The sequence below is a fragment of the Melanotaenia boesemani genome, chromosome 21, assembly GCF_017639745.1.
Source record: "Melanotaenia boesemani isolate fMelBoe1 chromosome 21, fMelBoe1.pri, whole genome shotgun sequence".
Classification (NCBI taxonomy): Eukaryota; Metazoa; Chordata; class Actinopteri; order Atheriniformes; family Melanotaeniidae; genus Melanotaenia; species Melanotaenia boesemani.
Genome location: NC_055702.1, coordinates 20,201,128 through 20,226,613, shown reverse-complemented (window position 1 = coordinate 20,226,613; position 25,486 = coordinate 20,201,128). Strand labels below are relative to the sequence as shown.

At 39.3% G+C, this 25,486-nt stretch overlaps 2 protein-coding genes across 4 annotated transcripts; both read left to right on the top strand.

Annotated features, from left to right (window-relative positions):
• The first annotated feature begins 1,833 nt into the window (after window positions 1-1,833).
• On the top strand, window positions 1,834-14,450 carry csnk1e (casein kinase 1, epsilon). 2 transcript variants are annotated; one of them, XM_041973919.1, is made up of 11 exons: window positions 1,834-2,212; window positions 3,451-3,548; window positions 3,713-3,823; window positions 5,022-5,170; window positions 7,626-7,854; window positions 7,958-8,128; window positions 8,211-8,359; window positions 8,435-8,633; window positions 8,718-8,863; window positions 10,501-10,555; window positions 13,048-14,450. In XM_041973919.1, exons 2-10 carry the CDS (start codon window positions 3,473-3,475, stop codon window positions 10,531-10,533), a joined length of 1,263 nt encoding a protein of 420 aa, XP_041829853.1. In that variant the 5' UTR covers window positions 1,834-2,212; window positions 3,451-3,472; the 3' UTR covers window positions 10,534-10,555; window positions 13,048-14,450. The 2 variants fall into 2 exon arrangements, with proteins under 2 accessions (XP_041829853.1, XP_041829852.1); XM_041973918.1 differs by having other exon boundaries at window positions 1,836-2,212; window positions 10,501-10,566.
• An 867-nt stretch (window positions 14,451-15,317) lies between these two features.
• Window positions 15,318-25,141, top strand: tmem184ba (transmembrane protein 184ba). Of its 2 annotated transcripts, XM_041973916.1 has the most exons (9): window positions 15,318-15,690; window positions 17,229-17,462; window positions 18,271-18,436; window positions 21,086-21,176; window positions 21,341-21,508; window positions 21,722-21,891; window positions 21,989-22,183; window positions 22,420-22,446; window positions 22,974-25,141. In XM_041973916.1, the coding sequence occupies exons 2-9, from the start codon at window positions 17,229-17,231 to the stop codon at window positions 23,201-23,203; spliced, it is 1,281 nt and encodes a 426-aa protein (XP_041829850.1). In that variant the 5' UTR covers window positions 15,318-15,690; the 3' UTR covers window positions 23,204-25,141. The 2 variants fall into 2 exon arrangements, with proteins under 2 accessions (XP_041829850.1, XP_041829851.1); XM_041973917.1 differs by lacking the exon at window positions 22,420-22,446 and having other exon boundaries at window positions 15,321-15,690.
• The last annotated feature ends 345 nt before the right edge of the window (window positions 25,142-25,486 follow it).

Below are 25,486 nucleotides of genomic sequence, written 5' to 3'. Positions count from 1 at the left end.
GTCTGGTCTTTTTGTTTAGATCCTCTAACTCATCTAGCTTACCTGTACGATGTTGAAGCATCTTTTCATTTTTTTCTTTTGCTGTTTCAAGTTAAGTTTCTGAGCCTAAAACGTCATCGGGGATAGAAATGTTTATAAGGTTGTGAAGTTGTTGTGTTTGGCAAGTCCTGTTTTCCTACATTCTTTTAAAAAGTTTGTTTTAGCTGCGACATTCAGGTTGTAGAATTAGAATTAGATGGAAACAATATGGGTTTGCAGCATCTGTGATGCTGTCATGTCTGAGGACCTAAAACTCTAGAAGAGCGTTTCTAACATCTTGTTAAATCAATGCTGTATACAGTCAAAAGGGGGTCCAGGCTACTACTAAGCAAGGTGTACTTATTAAAGTGGCCGCTGAGCGTTCATGTAGCAGCCTTTTAAAACCTAATGACACAAATATTTGCTGTCTTTTTGCTTACAGCTGGATAAGCCAAACTACTTCCAGCTTAGAAATGAAACTAGCTGTTACAATTGATAGCCAGTCTCCAGCCGGACAAAGAAATCACCGGATTTATATGAATGTTTCAGTTTACTTTCAATTCAGTTTTATTTATATTGCGCCAGTTCACACCAGAAGACATCAGAAAACAAAGCATTGGTAACTTATTTATATAATGCTATACTGAATTTTTGTTATTTAGTTAACATGTACAATGGTGTATAACTAAACCATTTAGATTTTTTTATTTTTCTTCTTAAATGTGACTTAAATCAACATCAGATTTTGTCAGTTCTAAAAATTAAAAAATAAAATGAGAACAAAACTACACTGTCCAAAAAATGGGTACAGGAGTACATTTTTTATGCCCTAAGGCACAGTCTGGACTTACTAGGCCTAATTTAAAAAACTAGGTAGCTGCACATTTTTGAAGGCTAGAAAGATCAATTTATGTTCCCTGGTATATGTGGTACATACATATGCTGTTTTTTTTTTTCTTTTCCCCCCAAATGTTAGGATACACAGGAGATGGAAAGACTGAGGAAATATGCTGAACTCTGCATTGCTTCCAATGCATTGGCATGTGAATGTATTACAGAGACAAGCCCTTTCTGTATTTTATTAAAATTAGTATACAGGGCTCATACCAGAGGCACAAAATTGCTATGATACAAGCTACAAGGGTATAAACCCACGGTTGAGGCTACAACAACAGTCAGTACCTTTGAAGGTACCACTACAGTGACAAACCTTTATGCCTCTAAAGGTACAAACAAAAAATAAAAGGGGAAACAGTCTCTTTCCTGCCAGTACGTCGTTATCTTTTGCTTTGAGTATCTAATGCATCTTTTAATTGCAGAGATGACAAATTAAATCTTTGCACTAAACCATAGATTAGATCCTCCCTAGCTTGTAGTAATTTTAGCTTAACAACTATAACTTCATGTTAGTGAGGTACCTCACAGGGGCCCCATGTTCTCAGGTCCCCTCCACAACATTTCTCTTGAACTATGGTCATGATCATGACCACATTAACTTTCTGCTTATTTCACAAACTTTGGGCATTTAATGTTAGAATTAACTGATATAATTAAAGAGGTATTGCTACGTCATATAGCCCAAACCATGATACTACCACCACTCTCCTCCATGGGGATAAGGTTCTTATACTGGAATTTGGTGTTTTCTCATTTTCTACATGCATTTTTGCATTAATGCTTATATAACAGCAAAAGAACGCTATGTTTTGGAAATCAATTTGGTATTTTTTGCACATGAAGAAGCTCTAATGAGGTGGAGCGTTTCATTCATGCCTGCAAATATCATCCGCGGCAGCAGGGAGGCGACTTTAAGACAATCCGGGCATCTCCGCAAGTCTGTGGATGACATCATTGATATTGTCAATGGTGTAAACTGAGCTAGGACTGGGTGTGAGGGGGGAGGCAGAGAGAGGAGCAGCCGCGCAGTGGGGAGTGAAGGACCGCCAGCTCTGGCTTTTTTTCTAGGGGGAAAAAAAAACTAACTGGATAAGCAAAAATTCTCCGGGAAATCATCCAGAACCGCACGGCTCGCTGGATCTGCTTTGATTTTGTGTGTTTTGTGTGTGTGTGTCTTTTTTTTTTATTTTGGGTTGAAGTCACAGATCTCCGAGGTTATGAGCCGTCCGAAGCCGCGCCGACACGTCGCTGTCCAGGGTCCTGAGTGAGACGGAACCAACGAGCGACCACAGAGCCGGTGAGGAGGAGGAGGATGAGAGGAGGTGTGGTTGTGTGTGTGTGGAAGGGGTGTATGCTGGCTTGTCAAGGTGTCTGGAGGCATATGTGTATATGTGTGATTGTGTTATGGTGGTCTGGGTCAGGCAAATAGAGCTGAGAGTCGTGCTGGGGGTGGTGGTAGCTTATTCAAGGGTTCTGTATGGAGGGTGCGGTTATGGCAATTATCTGACCAGACGATGTGTGTATTTTCTTTTTTTTATTTTATTTTTTTGGGCTTAGCATCTTCCCCAGTCCCGGTTTTGTGCAATCTAGCAATCTAGGGCAAATGAATGTAGTATTCTCTTTGAAAATATCACGTCTTGCCATTTTTTTTTTTTTTTTTTTTTTTTTTTTTTTTTTTTTTGCTGCAATCGTGGGTCTCAGTTTTGTAACACTGTCAGGGAGCTGGAAGAAATTGAGCTAGGGAAACCTGAGGGTAGAGGGTTTGGTAATACGCAGCAGTGGGATGCTCTGTCTTATTTTCCTGCAGATGAATGGCCTGCAACCCGAAAGGAACTTAGTCAACCATTATTACAATGTCAAAGTGGTGAGAACTATTCTCCTCTGTCCAATTTATACTTTTTAAATTCCCTGTTTCATGGCTGTGCAGACAGATAAGGCTTGAGTGAGGAAAACATGACTCATGAATTTTTGTCAGGGGACCCCAGTCAGAAATTGGGAGTTTATGCAAATTACTTGTACACAGGACCAGACTTCTTTGAAGTGCTTTGGGAAGAGTGTGTCTTCTGAAAAAATCATGTTAAACAACTACACCCTTTATTCTTTGCCGTCACCTTTTCTTCTTTTTTTTTTCGTGCACGTTCGAAAACATTCATTAATTGTCCTGCAATGTTACCTAAAGTGTATCATCACGTCCTCTGAAGGCTGTGCTTTCAGTAATGCTTTGCTTTCATTGGAGGATTGAGTCACATGCAGTCACATTTCAGCTGGAAACGAGCAACATTTTAGTTTCTGTGATCCAACCCAGGCTGCACTACGTCACTGTTTGACATGCTTTTTTTTCTTTCACTTTTCATTCTTTTTCATCTCTCCTGTCAATTTCTCCCAAGCCTTCAGTTTTATTTTCCTCACCTGACCCAGCAGCCTCAGGGCTTTTAAGTTTAAAGTCTGCAGCTTTGCACCACAGTGTCCTTTCACTCTATCGATCAGAGGTGATTGATGAGTGGTTTGTTCATGTTTGTGTGTTTAACCCTTCAGTGAGTTGAAAAGCTCGGGAGCAATGGAGCTGCGCGTGGGGAACAAATACCGCCTCGGCAGGAAGATAGGGAGTGGATCCTTTGGAGATATCTATCTTGGTGAGAATCTGAGCTTTTTCCTTAACTCAAAATATCTGAGTAAATTGCAGCACTTCTAGAGTTTACTCTTCTTTTTTTTCAAACTATAATAATTACACCTCCTTGCTCATTTTCAGCTGCTGACATGCTGCATCTGCACTTCTCTCATCTGCTTCTTCCATCAGGTTCAAACATTGCTACAGGAGAGGAAGTAGCCATCAAGCTGGAATGCGTGAAGACCAAACACCCACAGCTCCATATCGAGAGCAAATTCTACAAAATGATGCAGGGTGGAGGTAAAACACACCAAGAGATCTTCACAAGGCCGTACTTAGAGGCAGTGTGCACTTTTAGGGGTACTGAAGGGATTCAAGACAACTACTGTTTTTTTAGGAGGTCTTGTAGATATTTCAGAACATTTAAGGGCCTCTGAGGTCTGTTCAGGATCATTCAGGGACACTGAAACACAACTTTGACTGGAATTAATGCGCATTTGATTCAGTTTAAGGTTGCACTGAGGTATAGCGTGTTGATGATGGAGTAATTGATGTAAAATGATTAATTTAAGACTTAAATGATTTCTGGAGGACAGCCCACATGGTGTAGGTATGCATATAATAAATAATGACGACAACATGCATAAAGAGAGGAACATATAAGATTATGTTTGGTGTTGGTACTGAATATGGAACATGCAATAATATATAGGTGTAATATTAAAATTGATGTTTGTGTGCATGAAGTTTGAACCATCCTTATATTTTTTTCATATTTTGCTTCCAAGTTTCTTGTAATCTTTTAAAGTGACTTAAAAAAAAAAGTATTTTGGGGCTTTAAAGGTCTAAAGGTCTTCTGAAGGTCTTTTTGAAGCTTTTATTTAGATATTGGCTGCTTTCCACCTATTTACAGTCCAGTCCTTGACTACCTGACCATTTCCAGAGGAATGTGTTTTTACATAAAGCCACTTAACACTGACCTGTGAATTATTAATGCAACTAAAACAGACCAAACTCAAGGATGAACCAGTGCTCTGTCTACACATCACTTTAATTAAATAAAGAACATTAATAGAAATAAAAAACAAAATAATTTCTACGATTTATTAGGTCAAACCGCAAGACAGTCTGGAAAGTCTCGGCGAGGTGTGCAGTGATTTTTTCACTAAAGATCAGAAACAACAGGTCTGCTCCCCAGAGGCTGGACTTTGACATTATTGAAGCAGGGTGGAATGACTTTGACAGAGACCTGAACAATAGGCAGCCAACATCCAAATAAGAGCTTTGGAAAGTCCTTCAAGAAGCCTGGACAAATATTCCCAAAGACTGTAAATTAATATCTGTTATCATGTTTTAATAAATCATTGCACCCATTTCCTGTTTTTGCTGGCAATATATAAAGAGAAAAGGGGTGGCTGAAGACTTTTGCAGAGCATCGTATACATGAATATAATGTTCTGAGGTTTAACCTCCAGCTTCCTGTCCTTACACCCAACAGTTGGAATCCCCTCAATTAAGTGGTGTGGGGCGGAGGGTGACTACAACGTTATGGTGATGGAGCTTCTGGGTCCCAGTCTGGAGGATCTGTTCAACTTCTGCTCCCGCAAGTTCAGTCTGAAAACAGTCCTGCTGCTAGCTGACCAGATGGTGAGACTGCCTGACTACATAACTGTAGAACCAAAGTTAACTGTCACACCCGTTTGTCAGTTGTAATTAACCATGAAGAAGTTTATCAATCTCTAATAGATAAACTAGAAATATGTAAACAATGAGAATCAAATATTGAACTACTGGGCAATTCAAAAGGTTGACAACTGTCACAACTTTCACTTTGCTTGCACACAATCTAAACTGCAGGCTGGAAAATGGAAGAGATTTCAGTAAAATGAAGATGCTATTTTTAGACTGGCACTAAATGGATCATTCAAAATCTGAGAGTAGTTCACAACTAAATCGCTGAAGCTTGTCTCCAGTCTATGCCCTCAATGTCTTTACTTTACCCTAAAAACCTCAAAAATCAGGGCATGGTCTTTTATTTTATTTTATTTATTTATTTATTTATTTTTTTAAGCCTATTTAATCCTGCACGTATCATGTTGTCTGTAGTTTTTGACATTGTTTTTGGGCCACTTGACCTCTTTTATCCTTGCTCAGCTGTTGTTACAACCACCCTCTTATTCTCTCATTTTGACTCCTCTTCTTTACCTGCTTCCTTCAAAGGGACTGAAGCTAAGAAACTCTGTGCATCAGCAGAGAGGTTTATGCTGTTTTTCACCAGTTCCAATCATTCAATTGACATTAAACAACATAAAGTTACAGTCACTTTAACAACAAACGCTCCACAACTGAGGGCGTAAAGTCACTTTAAAAGTCACCGCGCTACCACTTAACACCAAAACAGACAGGAAATATAACTGTAGACTCAAATGTTCCCCTTTAAAGGTGCAGCATGTAAGAAAATCAAAGATTAATGACAGAAAATTTGAGTTTATCCTTAAAAACTGTGTTTCTATTGGTATCTATTCACTTTATTTATAGCCTTTTATACTTACATGCCACTGGTCCACATACATAGCAGCTGCCACCATTTTTACTACGGTGTCTCTGGGTGGACAAACAACTCTGTGTGTGAAGTGAGAACCCTCCTAGCTTTAAAACTTCAGTATTTTGACTCTGTTTGATATGCGCCGTTTGGGATGAGTAATGCCTTTAAAAGGCACCAAAAGTAAACTGTCGTACAGTCATTGCTGCACCTGAGTCCACTGGATCCACTCATAGGCTAAAACATGTTTATGTTTGGAAGAATTTTGTCCACTGATGGCCACCATCCATTCACAACTGCATTTGACGTCATTTCTATCCCCATGTTTACCACTAGATTTCAGTACCTCTTGCTATACTAAATTTTTCTTCTGTGGAATCTGCAAAAAACAAGCCAGAAATCCAAATTCTGGGGAGCCATTCAATGATCAGAGCTACTGTTGTCTGCTGCCCAGACTCACACTAGTTGAAAGGTCAAACACTTTAAAACAAAAAGTCTTAAAATCCACTTTAAAATGGTCTTGGAGCCACGCTTAAATTGGGATGATATGATCACTTTTCTGTTTTCCTGTTCAAAGTCGAGCAGCTGCTTTATGAAATGAGCTGCAGACGAGACAGCAGAAACTGACTCTAACCTGCATAGAGACTGGTATGAAAGCATGAAACGAGAGGAACGAGTCTGATGACTGCATTTATTTGTTTACCAAATGAAAACACGTGATCAAAAATCCCTTCTAAGCTTTTTACAGATATTTTGCTGTGGAGCTTCAGAGGTCTAGGATGGATACTCTGAGTGGCATGGAGGTTTGGGGCGTAAATAACTTGATTCTGGTTGTGTGATCTTTTAACTTCATGAGATTTTGTGCTACTCAGGATTTTACCTCCTATAGGCCGTTTAATAAAAACTTTTTAAGGGAGCTGAGGTATTTAAACAGTGTTTCATCCAGAAGACTTGAACCCTAGTTTTCTAAGTGAAAAAGTCTTTATCCACCTCTTCCTCTGCTTGTACATCCAACATCGCTGACTGTCTTCTGAAGCATATTACAACATCATTTCTGTTGCTACTGTACATGAGTTCTCTGACTGAATACTTCCTTTTTCAGAGGCGCAACGCTTCATAAAGTATGTTGTCACACTGACTCCTTACTCCGTGCATTAGAAAAAGAATGAGAAGAAATAGTTTTTACAGCATTCATGTGTTCATTTCCTGTCACTTTTTTAATGATAATTTGATAGATTTAGCATAAATGAGCTCTAATGGTGTACAAATGTATAAAAGTGCTCCACTTATTTTACACCTAAAGATGAGTTTATTTGTAATGAGATGCAAAACTTGTGAAACCTTTTTAGTGGCATAGAATTTTTCTTTCTTAAATTTAAACTTGTGTTGTGTGTTCACTATTATTAGTTTGAAAGAGCCTTTTTCTTGGACTTGAAATCCAAAATAATGACCTGGAGGCTGCTTGAAAGATCCAAACCCAAAAATGTGCTGGAAATGTGTGTGTGTTTGTTAACGGGCTTCAACATGCACCAACATCACCTCTCCATCTCTTTGCTCCAGATCAGTAGGATTGAATACATCCACTCTAAGAACTTCATCCACAGAGACGTGAAGCCTGATAACTTCCTGATGGGGCTTGGGAAGAAGGGCAACCTGGTCTACATCATCGACTTTGGTCTGGCCAAGAAATACCGTGACGCCCGCACACACCAGCACATCCCCTACCGTGAGAATAAGAATCTAACCGGTACGGCCCGCTATGCCTCCATCAACACCCATCTGGGCATCGGTAAGGCAGCACAAACATGTAGAAAATGGCCCTGACATGTAGGATGTCACTGCTTCCTTCTTTGTCTCCTTCTCTCCCATCTATTTTGTCTTTTTATCCTCAGAGCAGTCAAGACGAGATGACTTGGAGTCTTTGGGCTATGTTCTCATGTACTTCAACCTGGGTTCTCTGCCCTGGCAGGGCCTCAAAGCTGCCACCAAGAGGCAGAAGTATGAACGCATCAGTGAGAAGAAAATGTCCACCCCCATTGAGATGCTCTGCAAAGGATACCCTTGTGAGTAAACATCCTGAAACATTAGAAAACTGTGTCACCCATCCTTGCTTGTAATCCTCTGTTTCTTTCTTTCATTTCTCAGCCGAATTCTCGACCTACCTGAACTTGTGTCGCTCGCTGCGGTTTGACGACAAGCCAGACTACTCCTACCTGAGGCAGCTTTTCAGGAACCTTTTCCACAGACAGGGCTTCTCCTACGACTATGTCTTTGACTGGAACATGTTGAAGTTTGTAAGTGTTCTGATGTTGCAGCATTAGGTGAAAATCTCCTTTGAAACATACCTTAACATCAACACTGTGTTTCAGGGAGCCAGCAGGGCAGCAGAAGATGGGGATAGGGAGAGGAAAGAGGGGAAAGAAGGGGAGGAACGAGCAGGAGGAGGCCAGAGGGGAGCTGGAAGCCGAGCTTTGCCATCCGGTCCCAACCCTTCTGCAGCCAACAGAGTGAGGAATGAGGCAGATCCTGCTCCTTCCAACCCGGCCACGCGTGGGGTCCAGCAGTCAGGTCAGGAAGATTTTGGATGTAACACAACAAAACCAGAGTAGAAGCTTTCATTCAAGCTGCGTTTGTGTATGTGTGTGTGTGCAGGTAACCGATCACCTCAGGCAGGGAGAGCAGAACGAGCCGAGCGAGAGAGAAAGGTGGCCATGAGGCTTCACCGTGGGGCCCCTGCTAATGTCTCATCCTCTGACCTCACCGCACGCCTTGACCAATCCCGCATCACTGCGTCACAGGTAGGAAGACTTAGAGTAGTTGCACATTTCCTGTGTATTAGTTGTATTATCCTCATGTAAATGGCAGACTATAGCTCTTGTAAAACTTACATAGCAGAGCTGTGGACTGTGTCTTAAAAACATCATATTGCTGTCTTTTTTATGCAGCATTATTCTTCTAATGGGGAAAGAGGATAAGAGATTTTCATTGCTTTGGATTGTTACTCCTGTCACTGATGCTAAATTAAACTTATATTTTAAAATGCAGGACTGGAAATGTTAAAGACTGAAACAAATGCATGCATAATCTACCCATAATTACCATCTAGACATTTATCTGAATAGTTTCTGTATCTGTGCAGTTAAAGTCTGACAAGATACAAACACAGCACAGACTAATCCTCCAAGACAGGCTCCTATAGTCTTCTTATGATTCGCAATGACTCTTTCTACTCCTTTATGTCAGCTTTAGATCATGTTTGCATCTAGCAGAAATGACAGCAGCTATTCTGAATGTTCGTGGTTGTGTCTTTGTACCATTGTTTGAATAATATATTCACCAGCCACTTTATTAGGTACACCTGTTTAATTGCTTCATAACACAAATCGCTAATCAGTCATAACACAAGGCAGCAACTCTACGTCATGTAAACGTGGTCAAGATGACTTGATGAAGTTCAACTATAGCATCACAAAGACAAAGAGGAAGAAAAGGGGTTTTAGTGATTTTGAATGTGGCACAGATGTTGGTACCAGACAGAGTATTTCAGAAACTGTTGATCTACTGAGATTTTCACACACACTTATCTTTCGGGTTTACAGAGAATGGTCTGAAAACAGAAAATATCCAGTGAGCTGCAGCTGTCTGGACCAAAATGTCTAGTTGATGTCAGAGGAGAATTAACAGATTAGTTGAAGATGCTGGAAATGCAACTGTAATGCAAAATACCATCTCTAAACGCACAATACGTCCAACCTTGAAAGAGATGTTAGCAGCAGCAGAAGAGCACACTGGGTGTCAGCCACACACAGGAAACTAAGGCTACTAGCTCACACAAGCTCACCAAAACTGGACAATATGGAAAAATGTTGCCTGGTCTGATGAGTCTCCATTTCAGCTGCAACATTCAGATTGTAGGGTCAGAATAGTGGAAACAACACGAAGGCATGGATCCATCCTGACTTGTGTCAACAGTTGTGGCCCCCTAATACCAACTGAACATCATTTAACCACCGCAGCCTGCCTGAGTATTGTTGCTGCTCATGTCCATCCCTTAATGACCACAGTGTAGCATCTTCTGATGGCTACTTCCAGCAGGATAATGCACCATGTCACAAAGCTTATATCACCTCCAACTACTTTCTTTCACACGTCAATGAGTTCACTGGACTCCAACGGCCTCCACAGTCACCAGATCTCAGTCCAGTAGAGCAGCTTTGGGATGTGGTGGAACGAGAGATTCTCATCATGGATGTGCAGCCACTGTGTGATGCTGTCATGTCAATATGAAGCAAAATCTCTGAGGAATGTTTCCAACAGCTTGTTGAAGGGAGTTTGAAATAAGAACTAAGAAGAGTTACAAGGCTTGATAATATAAAAAAGTAAAGTTTAAAAATGAAGCCATTTTAAGCTCATTATTTTTTATCTCCACATACAGGTCAGTGTGCCGTTTGAGCATCTGGCAAAGTGAGTTTCTCCTCACTGGCCTGCAGGTCAGTGGCAGGTATGGACACAAAAACACACACTGCCTCCTGAAGCAGCTTTCCATGTATTTTGTCCTCAGTAATCACCAAAACCACAGGCTTCAAATTCAGACTAAAATTAAAATCTAACATTGTTTGACAGCAGTCAAATGTGTATGTCTGCTTTAGTCTTTTTTTTTTAGAATTTATTTTCACAAAAGCAGATAAATAACACAAACAGAAACAACATATAAGTGGAAAATTCAGTTTTAATGTGAGACAAAATAAATCACAGCAAGTGCAGTCATCTTCTTTCTTGTAGCTTTTCATTTAGATTTGAAGTCTTTTTTTAAATGTCTTGCATTTAACTTTAAGTGAAAGTGAATTCCCACTGAAACTGCACGTATAGATTTCAGATAATATTTTTTACACTCAGTACCAATCAAATGTTTGGACACATTTTCCTAAAACATCAAGGGGGAAAGTGCAGTAAAATTTTAGACTGGTTCTGTATGTCGGCTCTATCCATAAGAAAAAACATCACAGTTGTTAAACCACCATGTAGATTCAATTCAAATCTATTAAATTATTATTCTGATTTTTCAGATTGAACATACTGTAGTTTGAATGTTAAAGCTTCGGCCTGTTTGTTTAAATGTAAGTTCAATTTTGATGTGGCATTTGGCCAATATAATAATAACTGATGACATGTTCGTTATTAGTAAAATTTAGGTTGGTAAATAATAAGACATATTTCTTATGCAAAATACTTTTTTCAAATCAACCTGGAAATTATGCCAAAACATTGTCACAAAGACAGATCAAGTCATATAAAGATCATTGAGCTTCTAAATCAGAAATAAATTTAAAAATTGTGAAACTAAAAGGATAAAAATTGTGAACGATTTAAATTTAATAAAAAGTTCTTTCATTTAAGTTAGGTAGCACATATTTGCAAACTTTCCTTGTGTCTGAAAAGCCTCAATCACATGACTTTTGCAGGCTCACAGAAGCCCAGCAAAAAAACAGCGAAAAAAAAAAGAAGCAAAAAGAAAAAAAGAAAAAAAGGGATATGTTGTACTTTGATGCAGTATTCTGAGCATTTTTACAGTTTCAATAAGAAATCACACAGCTGAATGTTTTTAAAAGTTTAACTATTTAATGGTACAGATTCATATACATTAACCATGAAAGATGTATGCTTTGAGAAGAGGAAGCCTTTAAATGTTTTCATGTGTCAATGCTCCCAGACAAAAACAGAGCAAACATAAAGCTATTTCTAAAAATTAAAAACATGTTCACCACACATGCTCTGGTTTACAATGGCCTGGGTTGGCCACTGCTTCATATTAAACATAGATAATAAGATGAATGTAATGTCACTTTTATAAAGCATTTTTTCTCAGAAAAATCCAGTTTATAACCAGCAAGTTATTCAATTTATAACCAGTGAGTTGTTAAATTTTTGTCAAAAACTGAAGCACCCTCAGCAGCAATGCTATATTTGGATTAGGTAGCAGTGCTGTCAAAACTGGAGCTGCAATGTATTAGCAGCTATTGCTAACAGTGTAGCAGTGCTGCAGGTTTATGACTCACTGCATACTGTTCATATTGGCAAAAAGCTGCATCTCATATGAGGATCCTCACTTATGCTGCATAGATAACCAATATAAACTTAACACTAATAGTAAGGAAGTTTGTGTTCAGTCAGTTATTCCTCCCCTTTAATAATACCAGTTGGTGTTGTATTATACATCATTAGGAAGCCTGATTAGTCATCTTTACACCAAGACATAACATGTAAAGATTGTGCTTCTGTGGAATCTGCCAATTTCCATTCCCAAATTCTGGAGGTACTCTGTGATGATCTTGGGGAAGATCCTGGAGGATGGAGTTAGATCCCAGGTTGCACATGTTTAGCTGTGTTGCTCATTCCACAGAAAACAATCCTTTTAAGTTATACCTTCTTGTAAAGGTGACTAATCAGGTGACACCAACTGGTACAAAATACAAATTTCCATACTTTTTGTGCTAAGTTTATGTATCTAGGACCACAAACTGAAGTAACACAAATTTTAGTGTGCATAGAGCCCCGAAAAAAAAAAAAAAAAAAAAAGATATGAGTGAAATCAGAGGAAAGCAAAGGTCCGATTAGTCTGGGATATGGATGTAGCCTAACTAGATGCAATCCAAACCATGTCAGGACAATGAGAGGAACCACCACAACTTTAACCCAGAATAGTGTCACCTATATCCCCATGTATAATGAAAGAAAGTCCCTACCTCTATTTTACACTTCCAACATAAAATTTCTTTCATCAGTTTAACTTTACTGGAATATTGTGTTTTGATTGCGGCTTTTTCCTCCAAGATTTACACCTGACCTCACTCATCTTCTAACGAAATCAATCAGTCTGGTTGGTGTCACACTGAGGTGTTCAGCTTAGTAATCAATAAAAAGATAAAGTTTCTCCTTCTTTTTCTTCCTTTTGTTTTAATATTTTTTGTCTCTTTTTGTTCAGCAACTAAAGGGAATGGAATACCCCTTATTTTTCAAATGGATGAATGAATTCGTGAATGAATAAAGGAGGAGGAAGAAGAGCAAGAAGAGGCGGAAGCAGCATAGTGTGCCCTTTTTGGGATTGAGGGCATCCATGTGTCTGTCAGTTTGCAGTGTGAGCATGCTCAGTGTTAAAGCTCGCTGAGATGATGGAAACCTGGTGAAATCAGAGTTTAAAAAAACATCCAAACTGAAGCTGTTTGGTACTATTTTTCAAACTGTGGCCAAAGGGGAGGTGAGGGAAACAAAACAAAGATCCTGCCCCTTCACATATATTTATTTTCACATTGTCTCAAAGGCTTTTGCACAATATAACCTACTAAAAAATATTTTAAAAAGACATACAATACATCAAAGTGCACAAAAAGGACAAAATTTGAAAAAATGTGTGGTTTACACATGTGATAAATGAAAAAAATTGGCTAATGTTTAAAAGCTACATATGCTGCTTCTGGTGTTTATTATAACGGGATCTGTTAAACAACTCTGGAGATTTTTGCAAAAAATAAATAAATAAATAAAACTATCCAGGCATATATGAAAAGACACATAAGAATCCTGCAATGTGGAGCATGTAGGGGATCAGAGAGAGAGTGAACATGAGAAAGTCTGTAGTGAATAAGTGGACAGAAGTGAGGCTGTTTTTGTCAGTAAACTTGTCTGTGTTATTGTCTTTCTATTTATTTTGCATTCAGCTTTACTTCAGTGAGTATGAGGAAAAGAAAGATGGAAGTGGAGAAATTTGTGAATTATAAAAAAATATGTAATCTTTATTAAAAAAGTCCTATTCTTCAGCACACTTGTCTTACCTACAGGAGAAATAGAAAATATATTTACTTAATGTGAAACGTGGAGGAAAAGTGAGACTGATGGGAGTCAGCCTAAAATGAGGATTGTATGATATGATAAAGCCTTAGTCCAGCTTGTAACTCCAGGTATGAAAAGACTTGAGAAAGTTAGATCTTGGAAGTGAGCAAGTCTGGTGTTATATTTGTATTTTTTGCTTTTTTTCCCAGTTTGTATGACATGTAAATGTGTAGATATCTTTTGCCAGAATGTGACAGATTGATTAGAGATGGAGCTGGAAAGAAGAGGACATTTTACCTCCTGACATACAGTACCTGGGGCAAAAAGTGACAAGACCTTTTGTGAGAAACCTTTAGAGTCTGCCAAGAGTATGGGTTTTGATTATCGCTCTGGCAGGCAATGACAGAGAAGGCCCTGTAAATACATCTAAAGTACCAACCCAAGGATTGATGGATGTCAGAAGGTGATGACTGTCCTGTACATTTCTTTACCATGCTTCAACTTTATTACTATGATAATTGTGTATATTTTCTGATTCAATAAAATATACACAACCTCCTCAGGCCTGTGCTTTACTTGATTATTTGATATATTGCACTGTTATGACTCATAATATTTTTACACATTATTCAGTTTTAGTGTATTAATATTCCTTTTGGATCACTAAACTTTGATTTTCTACATTTGAAAAGTTTTTTTTTTTAACACACAGTTTTTCTTTGTTTTTAAAGTGTTATGCTTGGTCCTTTTAAGTGACAGAGTCAAGTCCTGGCCTGTGGTGCTTTACTATTTCTTAATATGAGTCTTTAGTTCTCTAGCTTGCAACACTAAATTACTGACTAATCTTGTTTTTAATGTCATTTAGCTTCAAAATTATTAAAAATATTATACAGTTATGCACTTGTTTAAATGTGTATCCAAGAATCCAGTGATAATATGTATGATAACATAGCTACAAAAAAAGGGATCCAATTTAAAACACTGTGCATTTTGCAGATAAAATGCATTTCAACTTGACTAGCATTTTGAAAGGAAAGTAACTTCCTTTCCTATTTTATCGCCACGTAATGAATAATGCTTATCATTAAACTTTAATGGCCACTTGTAATCACTGAATCTGAATAACAGGTATGGTTTTCCTGTATGAACATAACAAAATATTTGCCAAATGTCACCAAAAGTCCTTGAGAAATATAAATAGAGCTCAGAAAATGCCATTTTTGTTACTGACAGGAAGTCTTAAACAAATAATGCATCATTTACTAAGTGTGTGGGAACAGTTTGTACATCATCCTCATACATCACATTTGCGAGTCCCAGAATAAAATTGCGCAAACTCACTGGTTTTGGGACATAAACTCCGCCCTTTTCCGGGTCGACAATGGTCGTCGACGTGTGATTGGCTAAGGCGGATCATCCTTGTGGATTGGGCGGGGCCGTTGTGATCTGGTGTGTTAATCCGACAAGGATTGGTTTTACAGCAAAGCCGTGAACGAACCTCGAGGAGTTGCCCTTAAAACTGTGAAACAGCGACTTTAAACATAAAGAATGAAAACTCGGGAGAAATGAAAGGATAGGTAATACGTTTGATTGATCAGAGTCAAACTTTAGAGGTGAGTTTATTTTGGGGGGGACGCGCTGACGGTTGACGGGGCAGAAGGCTGGGAAGTCAACATGGATGTCCTGGGACTAACGGGGCGACTCTGAGGAGGAATTAAGGCCGTTTCTGGGTTGTTGAAATCGAAGATCTTGTCTGGCGGAGCTGAGAAGTTTTTAAAAGCAGAGGCCAATACGCCAGGTGAGTTTTGGACATAAATATCACAACTTACCGCTATTTCCACCTCTTTACCCAGCAGTTGAGTGTTTAATTCACTCCTGTGAATTGTAGCTAACCTAAACGGATTTGAAGCATGTTGTTTGTGGATGATTTAAAAGCTGAATGTGACTTTAATAAAATTACAACTTTTTAAACCAGATTCATAAAATAAATCAGGTAACATGAACTTAAAAAAACGGAAAAAGCCCAGTTAGAGGTAGTTAGAAAACCACATCTTTGTGTTGTAGTCGCCAGTAATGGTATATATCATTATTATTATTCACTGTGCACAATCGCACACAGTCTGTTCCCAAATTCCCCCTTCCATCTGTTGCTTTACTCCTGACCCCCTGCTTCTTTCATGTTTTATTCCTGTGTGTGTATGTGTGTGTGTGGGAGCCTGCGCAAACTGACCTCTTTGCCTTCCAAATGAAACACACAGATGTCCTTTTGCCTCAGCATCATTTCATTGACAGTGGTATTGTGTGCGTGGCTGCTGATGCCTCCACTTCTAGTTGACATGTGGATCTGCTGATCCCCCGCAAACTAATACAAATGACCTGCTGCCTCTTTCTTTCAAACAAACAAACACAAGCACCTCATTTCAGTCTCCTGTGTTAATACAAATGGACGAAACCTGCCTAATTCATTTAATTGAACCACCAAATTGAGGATGTATTTTAAAGAAATTAAATGGTGGCATGTGTGTTAATCTGGGGGGGTTGGTGTGGCATTATATCACCCTGTCATTGTCTGTTTTGTTTGTTCTCTTTGTTATCTTGTAATCTTGTTATTTATTATCTCTAATTATTATTTACACCCTGTTCTGCCTCCACAAAGTCAAGATCTTTGTTCATTTTTAGAACAATTACACCCTGAGAACATGACAATGTAATCCCAAAGACTTTGGCTGGCTTGTGTGACATGACTCTCAGCTGCCTAAAATGTGATTCAGGAGCTGCAGGTGGTGGATACAACCATGAAAGTCGCATCTTTGTTCACACCAATCTGAACTTGATCACACTTGTGGACTGTTCTTGCTTTGATTATTGATCAGATATACATCACAGCTGGATAGTACACCCTTTTATAAAACTTAAAGACCAGTTGGTGAGCTTATATATTGTTTTTACATATAGATTCATATCACTATTCACTTTCATTCCACTTAAATCCACAGCCAGATGGGCGATGTCTTGTTGTCTAAAGACATGCAGGGTGATGTAGAAACTAGCAAAAATCAATATCGCATACCATTGTACAAAAGGTGAACAAATATTTTATTTTAGTCAGCGTGTCTGTTTATTCTCTGTCTTCCTGTCTCAGATTACACATTACATTGATAACAGCGCACGTGATCTGTATTCCAGGTTGATGATTGCTGGTTGAAATGAGTGTTCATACTTTGTGGACTGGGTCACCGTTTAAAAAGACGCTCACACAACCAATCCCAGGTCTTCACCTCTCTCTGTGCTCTTATTCAGCTTGTGAATGTTTGACCGCTTCTGTTTCGCTTCCAGATGTTAAGGCAGTGGAGGCGAGACGTGCCGCTCTCAGAGAGGCTGGGAGAAAACTCTCCTCTTGTCGGGGCTCCTGGCCCCCCACCCACCACAGTCCCAATGGGGCCCAACATATCATGGCTTTCTGAAGCCCCGCTGCTGGGCCCGGACCAGCCAATCTTTCTGATGACTCCAGCAGCGCAGGCAGTATCTGGCTTCTTCGTCTGGACTGCGCTCATCCTCACCTGTCACCAGGTAACAGCTTCTCAGCAGCAAAGGAGGACATGAGGAAATGATCAGGCCTTCAGTTGTACTTTTACTCCGTAGTGATTTAGCTACCTGTCTGGAGGTATTGACGCCGAGCTCGGACTGAGCTTTTTGTTGCATGTGCATGTATATAAAGCAGGCAGGTATGTGTGCTGTATTATACATAAGTGAGGTGATCCTGCAATTACACACATCTGAGAAGGCCAGGAGTTGCTTGGCAACATCCCTTGGAAGGTGTTTGTGATACAGAGCCTGAGCACACATACAGATATAAAGGTGAAACTTGTGGATAGATGAAAACTTGTAATAGTTATGAATAAAATCCCCTTTTTTTCTTTCTTTTTTTTTTCATCTTTAACAGACTTCTGTTAGATGATGACAGACAATGTTGATTTTTAAGGTCATTGGTTTTGTCAGACAGGCAAACAAATAGACATTAATACAAAATGTGGTTCATTTTAATTTTGACTTTTCAAATCCTGTTTAAAGGTCCAGAAAAACTCCACAACAGCCCAGTTTACAAATTCACTGCTCTCTTACCCACCATTTAAGCACATTATGACAGATTTAGTAAATCTTTATAAGAAAAGAGAAGCAGCTTTTCTTACTTACAACACAAGTTAAGAGTCATTCTGCATTTAATCCACCATATAAAAAGCTTTATTTTATTTTATTTTATTGTAGTGTCGAGTTTTAATCCTATATTATACATAATCCAGACTTTGTGTTAAGAAGTATATTTTGTTTCAAGAGGTTTCAGTTTGTCAGTGTTTAAAATGTTTTTTTTGTGTCCCAGATCTACATGCACTTACGTTTCTATAGCTCGCCTAGAGAGCAGCGCCACATCGTGCGGATACTCTTCATCGTTCCCATCTACGCCTTTGATTCCTGGCTCAGCCTCCTCTTCTTCACCAATGATCAGTACTACGTGTACTTTGATACTGTCAGGGACTGCTACGAGGGTGAGGAGCTGTTTAGTTTTTATTCTGTGAATGCAAAATGTAAAATTTTTATCAAGACCAGATCTTCATAATTTGTTAGGATGTTTTGCATAAGTGCACTCAAAACAAATTATATTAATATTATATAAAAGCTCTGTTTTTCCAGCAACTACTGGACGCAGTCCAGTGCAAGTGGAAAAATTCTTTTATTTCTTCCCTTCCTTTTTGGAAGTGAGCTTAGAAACTTCTTGATTCAGAAAATAATCTATTTTCTGACAGTAAATCTGCTCCCAGAAACTTGATTGTTGAAGTTTAATTTTCAGAATCTGACATTGTATTGGTGTCATTGACTTTTTCCTCATTCATATGGAGCCTGTGTGAATTCAGGACAGTTGAAGAAAGTAGCCTATGCGAGTGGATGAGTAACACGAACATTAAAGGCTGTCTAATGCTTTGAATTTCTGACTAATGAATCTGTGGTGAAAGACACGACCACCTCCACTCTTCACTCGTCAGTTAGTTGTCACAATAAGGATAGAAATAGTCAGCTCAATAGGACGCTCTGCATCACGTCCTGTGTTGGCGAGCTGATGATGTCACACTCTTTTTGATTGTGGACCGGGGGACGGTCTATGTAAGGTTCTGCTTCTGGCAGGAAGCACTGCAAATATTGCGCTTACCACACAGCTCCTTCTTACAGATGGATCACCTCCTCCTTTTTTTTTCCCTCCTCCTGCTGCTGATTCTTTTTTTTTCTCACTCTTCCTCCACACTTTTGTCCTTCCACTCCTTCCTCTCATCCCTCTGCCTCCTGTCATCCTCCTGTTTGTCCTCATCTTCTTAAAATGCGCCTGAGCCCTGCCCGGATCTTCTCCTCAGCAACCTGTTGCATGGCAACAGTGCTCGCAAATCTTCCTCATCAACCAAAACCAACTGCATCAGATAATGAGTTCTTCTCAACCAAACTCGTTGCAAAGCTCCCGTTCTCATTGTATGCAGGCCTACTGTATCACCGTGGCAACTAGCGCTGCAGACAGGCATCCTTGGGGAGCATAATGGTAAACAGCTGAGTGAAGCAGCTCAACCAGTTTTCATCACTCAGCAGGGAAGGCGTGTTTTTATTGGCTTTATAACAGAAAAAATATTTATGGCATCTTGTTATCTCAGTACTGTCTAACAGGCGTCTGATGTCAGACAGGAGTGGTGACAGAGTTGCAGAGTGTGTGGGTTCGCTAATAACAGAGTAAGAAAAGGAGAATGTAATAACTCAGCAGCCGAGAGCTGACGTAATAAGAATCACTGCCAGCAGCACAACTGAGATATGCTTTATGGTCACAGTGCACATACACTCTCCTGATCCACATCACACACACCTTTTCACACATTCATAGTTAACTAACACACAACCTCGCCCTGTTTTTAGTCACAAGCATGTCCACCCTGAGACTGTTTGTGAGCATAACACACCCACACAAACAGAAGGACCCAGCAGGATTAGCCTGGTTGTATTTTTCATGAGCTTCTTCATCGTCATCTTCCTCTCACAGACAGACAGAGGAGAGATAATCTGTTGGTCACAAGAGACAGGTGGATATTATTCAGGCAGGGAGTGATGCATGCGTTCATCTTTGTTATACCTAATGGGGACTAATGCCTGATCACACGCTAAGCTCTGGAGATTTTAGGTCCACACAGAAAGAAAATGTTTTTTTTTTCTCAGGAGTAAAACTTTGAGAGCGATAGAGAAATAAGGGGTACACTATGTTTACTATTTAGCTTAATTCCTGTCTCCATGTTTTGCTTGTAAACATAGTTATAACACAAAAGCCTTCTACTCATGGGCTGCTTATTTCTGTGTTTGGGTTAATTATTTTATGATTTGAGGTGATCTCTTACTATCAGTTGTTGTGACCTTTTTGTTGTTATCAAATAAAGCCTATTAAAGAGTCTCACACCAAACAAATTCTCTTTCTGAGCTTTATCGAGCTGAATGATCAGGGAGCGTGACATCAGCATCATTTCATGTTGTCTGTAAATTCTCTGTCACATCACTTATAGCACAAAGAAATGTAGGTGTCAGCATGCACACAATTATCAGCAATTACATCATCAGCTGTCTGTGCACTGTTCCTCTTCCATCTGGCACAAACCGACCTCGCTGCAATGGCAAAAACGTTTATAAAGTGCATGTCATATAAACAAAACGTATCATTGCTCACATTGCGTCATTTTAGGACCAGAAGATATACTCAAGGTGAACACTTTTTACACCAAAAGTATTTTTAAATACAGCAAATGCTTCAAGAGTTGAAATGTACAGAAATATTACGCAACAGTGCACTGAATGTGCCTCATTCACGTTGGACAGCATTTTCACATGTCTCGTTGGGAGTAATCAAGTGAGTAATTGCTCATTTCCATTTACTGGCTCAGTTTCAGGGTCAGTGTATTGTGTTACGGGAACATTCGAACTGAATGAAGCCCTAAAAAATTCTTTTCTCTTAATAAAAGTAAAAGCAGGGAATGGAATTAATTGTAGTGTAGCACCACAATTTTCCAAATCTGTCTCCTCAATTTAAAACCTGTTGTCATCATATTTAGATGTAGCACATTCTGTACATGTAAAGTATATTAAACCAATCAGCTCTTTCTCTCCTTGTTTTTCTGTAGCATTTGTGATTTACAACTTCCTGAGTCTGTGCTATGAATATCTGGGAGGAGAGAGCGCCATCATGGCAGAGATCCGTGGGAAACCCATAGAGTAAGTTTCAGATTTCCTCAGCTTGAGTTTCACATTATAAAAATATTTGATTCCAACCCTGCATAAAACACAGTAGATGCATTTTGTTTTCTTTGTCTTGCAGGTTTTCAGATTTAAAATTCTGACCATATTTTAACCATAAACCACATGTTTGACTATTTCAGGTCCAGCTGTATGTATGGTACCTGCTGTCTGAGAGGAAAAGCCTACTCTATAGGCTTCCTGCGATTTTGTAAGCAGGCCACGCTGCAGTTCTGTGTGGTCAAACCACTCATGGCTGTCATCACCGTTATCCTGCAAGCTTATGGCAAATACAAGGATGGAGACTTCAAGTGAGTGCTGCATCCTTTCATTTCTAGGTTAAATAATATGTAGCTGGGAATAAGAACATGGTTGTAGTTGGGTGTTCAGGTCCCCTCTTTGACTTCAAGGAGAAATTTAGCTTTTAGTAAAGCCTGATGCTATCAATAATCAGAACTAATTTAGCAGTAAATAACCTACAAAGCAAAACTAGCACCGCTAACTCCGATGACCTCTCACTCCAGTGTTGCCAGTGGATACCTGTACGTGACCATCATCTACAACATCTCGGTCAGCTTGTCTCTCTACGCCCTCTTCCTCTTCTACTTCGCCACCAGGGAGCTGCTCAGCCCTTATAGCCCTATGCTCAAGTTCTTCATGGTCAAGTCCGTCATTTTTCTCTCCTTCTGGCAGGGTATGCGTTCTGAAAACAACTTTATTTAACGTTTGCACACTAAAACTAAAATGTTGTGGCATTCTCACTAAGTCCTGTCTTTTTATTTTGTGGTCAGGCATGCTGCTAGCCATACTGGAGAAGTGCGGGGCCATTCCTCAGATTAACTCTTTGGAGTTGTCGCTCGGCGAGGGAACGGTCGCCGCCGGTTACCAGAACTTTATCATTTGCATCGAGATGTTTTTTGCAGCGCTGGCCCTGCGACATGCTTTCACATATAAAGTCTACATGGACAAAAGTCTTGATGCACGAGGTGAGAAAAGCATCACGGACAGAAAAAAAGAGACTATTAACCACACTAACATTTACTTACAATGTTCACTTTTATTTGCCTCTGTCCAAAAGATTATTTTCTACTTCACTTCCTACCATTTTTGTCCCTTTATTTCCTTTTTTCATCCCAACACTCCACATGTTTTCATTTGTCATTTTGCCGTTTGTACGGATCTGTCTTCATTTCTGTCTTTTCTCCTTTGCTGCACCATAAAGGACCTGTTCTTACATATGGAGAGTTTGGTAGGTTTAACACAAGTGATGGTTACCCCCCAACCCCCAGATCCTTCTCTGTGTGTCATACATTGGCTGATTTTAGTTACATTCATAGTTTTAAGCCAGTTTCTGTTCTCATTTTTCACCTAAACTACTTATTCCGTTGTTTTTTTTGTGTTTTTCTCCTTATTTTACTTTGTTTTTACATCCCTATAAATCTCTGAACCCTTTTCTCTCCTTACCTGATTTATATCCTCTCTTTGTCAAACCTGCTGTTCCTGTATTATTCCTCCCTTTCTATCATGTCTCTTTCATCCATTCCTTCTTTTGTCTTGTTGTTTTACAACTCTGTAAATCACTGATGCCCCTTTTTGTCCTTGCACTAAATCACTCCTCTTCCCCCTCTCCTTTGTCTCTGTTGTCTTCATTTTCCACTTCCTTCCCTCTTCCTCACCCTTTTCCCTCACACATTCCCTTCCTTCTTCCTCCCTTTCTTGTTTTGATTGATTTGATTGTATTTAATGGCTTTAACTCCCTCTTGTCATCTTCTTCAGGCCGCTGCGCCCCGATGAAGAGCATCTCCAGTAGCCTAAAGGAAACGATGAACCCGGGTGACATGGTCCAGGATGCCATCCACAACTTTTCCCCAGCTTACCAGCAGTACACCCAGCAATCCACGTTGGAGCAGGGGGCGCCGCCGCCTGTCTCCCGCACCCACAGCACCGTTGGCGCCCGCGGTGACACGGAGAAAACCCTCCTGCTCAGCTCAGACGATGAATTCTAGAGCGAGCGCTCGCCTTTTTTAATCCAGCCGGTCCTCATCGATGTTTTGAGTTGTGTGCTTTTTTGTTGTTGTGTTTTCTGGGACTGCAAGGGCCTTCCTGCATAAGCATTACATCATGCACATTACCCAGATGTCTTATTTGGTGGGAACACTTGCTGCTGATTTAGTGTCAAACTTGGAAAGTTTGAGTCACGCTCATTTATTATGAATCATATGAGACATTTGGGACAATAGTTTTCCTGCTTGTATAGAAGCTTATTTTTGTATTTCAGCTGAGTCATCCTTTCTTCTCTCAGACGTGTCTGTCAGTGGCAAATCATTCATCCTACCTGATGGTATTTTCATGAAAATGCAGTACAGAAATAAGGAAAATAAACTATGTGAGAGATACCTGCAGACCCATCCATAAAAATAAACAGGTTACAGTCACTTGCATGGATTAATGTTGTGGCTGATATCAGTGGTACAGATGAGAGGGAGGTCGAGCAGCTTATAGATTATACAGTTCATCTGCTCCAGTGGGCAGCAAGAGTGAAGGGTGGCGGCAGCAGAGCCGGTCGGGATTACACTTGTTATTTGAATGACCAGGATTAAAGCTTGTGCTGGTTCACTCAGAACTCTGCAGGGCAAAATGTAGGTTAAATTGATTGAAGGGAAAAACAGCAAAGGAATATAGGTTAAAGCTCGATTTAGATGCCTGATCTCATTAATGGAGTCATGCCTTTCTATGTTTTTAAATTTATCAGCTCAAATGATAAGGCAGGACACAGTGTACATGCATATTGTGAGTTAGTTGTGAGTGGTTAATCTCATGGTATGTACCTAGCTTTGTGGCAGCTTAAATAGTATTTATTGCCTGCCCAGACTGAAGTTGGACCAATCAAATTTCACAACGTCACAGCTCTGATTGGCTTCAGTAATTGAAAAACATCAACCTGAGTATGTTGTCTGCATTTGTCCCGAAGCCCTCATTGCAATAGTCTTTCTCCTCAGTGGAATTCAGTATTGTAATATTTAAGTCTCCAGTTTAAATACATTATTTTTGCACAGTCCATAGCTCTTATCCTGAGCTATGAAAGCTTAACTCAACATAAGCCCTTGTAAATGTGGACGTATCATTGGTTTAAAAACTCATAATGCATAAACTTTCATTTTTCATTTTTTTTTTTTTTACTTCCATCCTGTGGTTTTTTTGGGGGATTTGGTTAAAATCTGCCACAAACAGATATATTTTTTTTTACTCATAACAGGAGTTTTTGAGTCATCAGAATGAGTCATACTGAATGTGTTCAAGTGTTTATTTGTAGCTACTTTCACTGCTTTGCTGTAACTCAGTTTGAACACCAGGGGGCGACAAAGAAACTGATACAACTTAAACACAAACACACTTTTTTTTTTTCTTAAATCTTATTGCTGTTTTGTTCTGTGTGTTTTCATCAGGAAATACAGGGGTGCTCCAGCCTTTTTCTACCTGACATATATATAAGTATAGATAAAAGAGGAGCTATAGTTTATCTTTAAAACTGATTTTTGTTTTTATTTGTTTGTTTTTGTGATGGATGATGTATTGCAGCACCAACAAGCAGGTCATTTTTTTTTTTTTTTGGTCTACAGGTTTAAAGGAAAAGCAGACAGTGTGTCAATCGCGCCAGACTACAAATGCCATAATTCACTCATGCACTCTCTTATTTCTCCTCAGCAATGATGTTCATGTTCAATGTTATAGACTATTGTTTTACACAAAGTTTTAAGTGCTATCTACAGCAGGAATAGTTGAAGTGTATTGAAATAGTAATTTGCTGTAAAGAGATCATGTTTATTTTTTTTTCAATAGCCTTTAGTTTCTAGTATACTGTACAGGCTGCTTATGATGCTACTATTTTAATGTAAAACAAATATACAGAAGAAATAATAAATATATAGTCTGTATTTAGTTAACCTTTTGTTTTGGGGTTTTTTTCCTCTCACTTAGGACTTCCCCTCTGAAATGCAGCCATGTAGCTGTGAAAAATTAATGTTGTGTGTGTTGTTGAGCTCATTAAAATTAGAAATGGAATGTTAAAGGCACAGTGTGTAACAAATACATTATATCTCGTGGTAAAGAAGGCATAGAAATAACTTAAAATGTCAAGCACAGTTGTGAATAGATGTGGTGTAGGTAACTACGTCAACATTGTTACATGTGTTTAGTCTTCTTCTATGGTTCTTTTAAGGCGTTACTTATCCCAGACGGTGCTCTCGCACCTGTCAAGCAAAGCTGATACTGCAGTTTTAAAGCTCAGA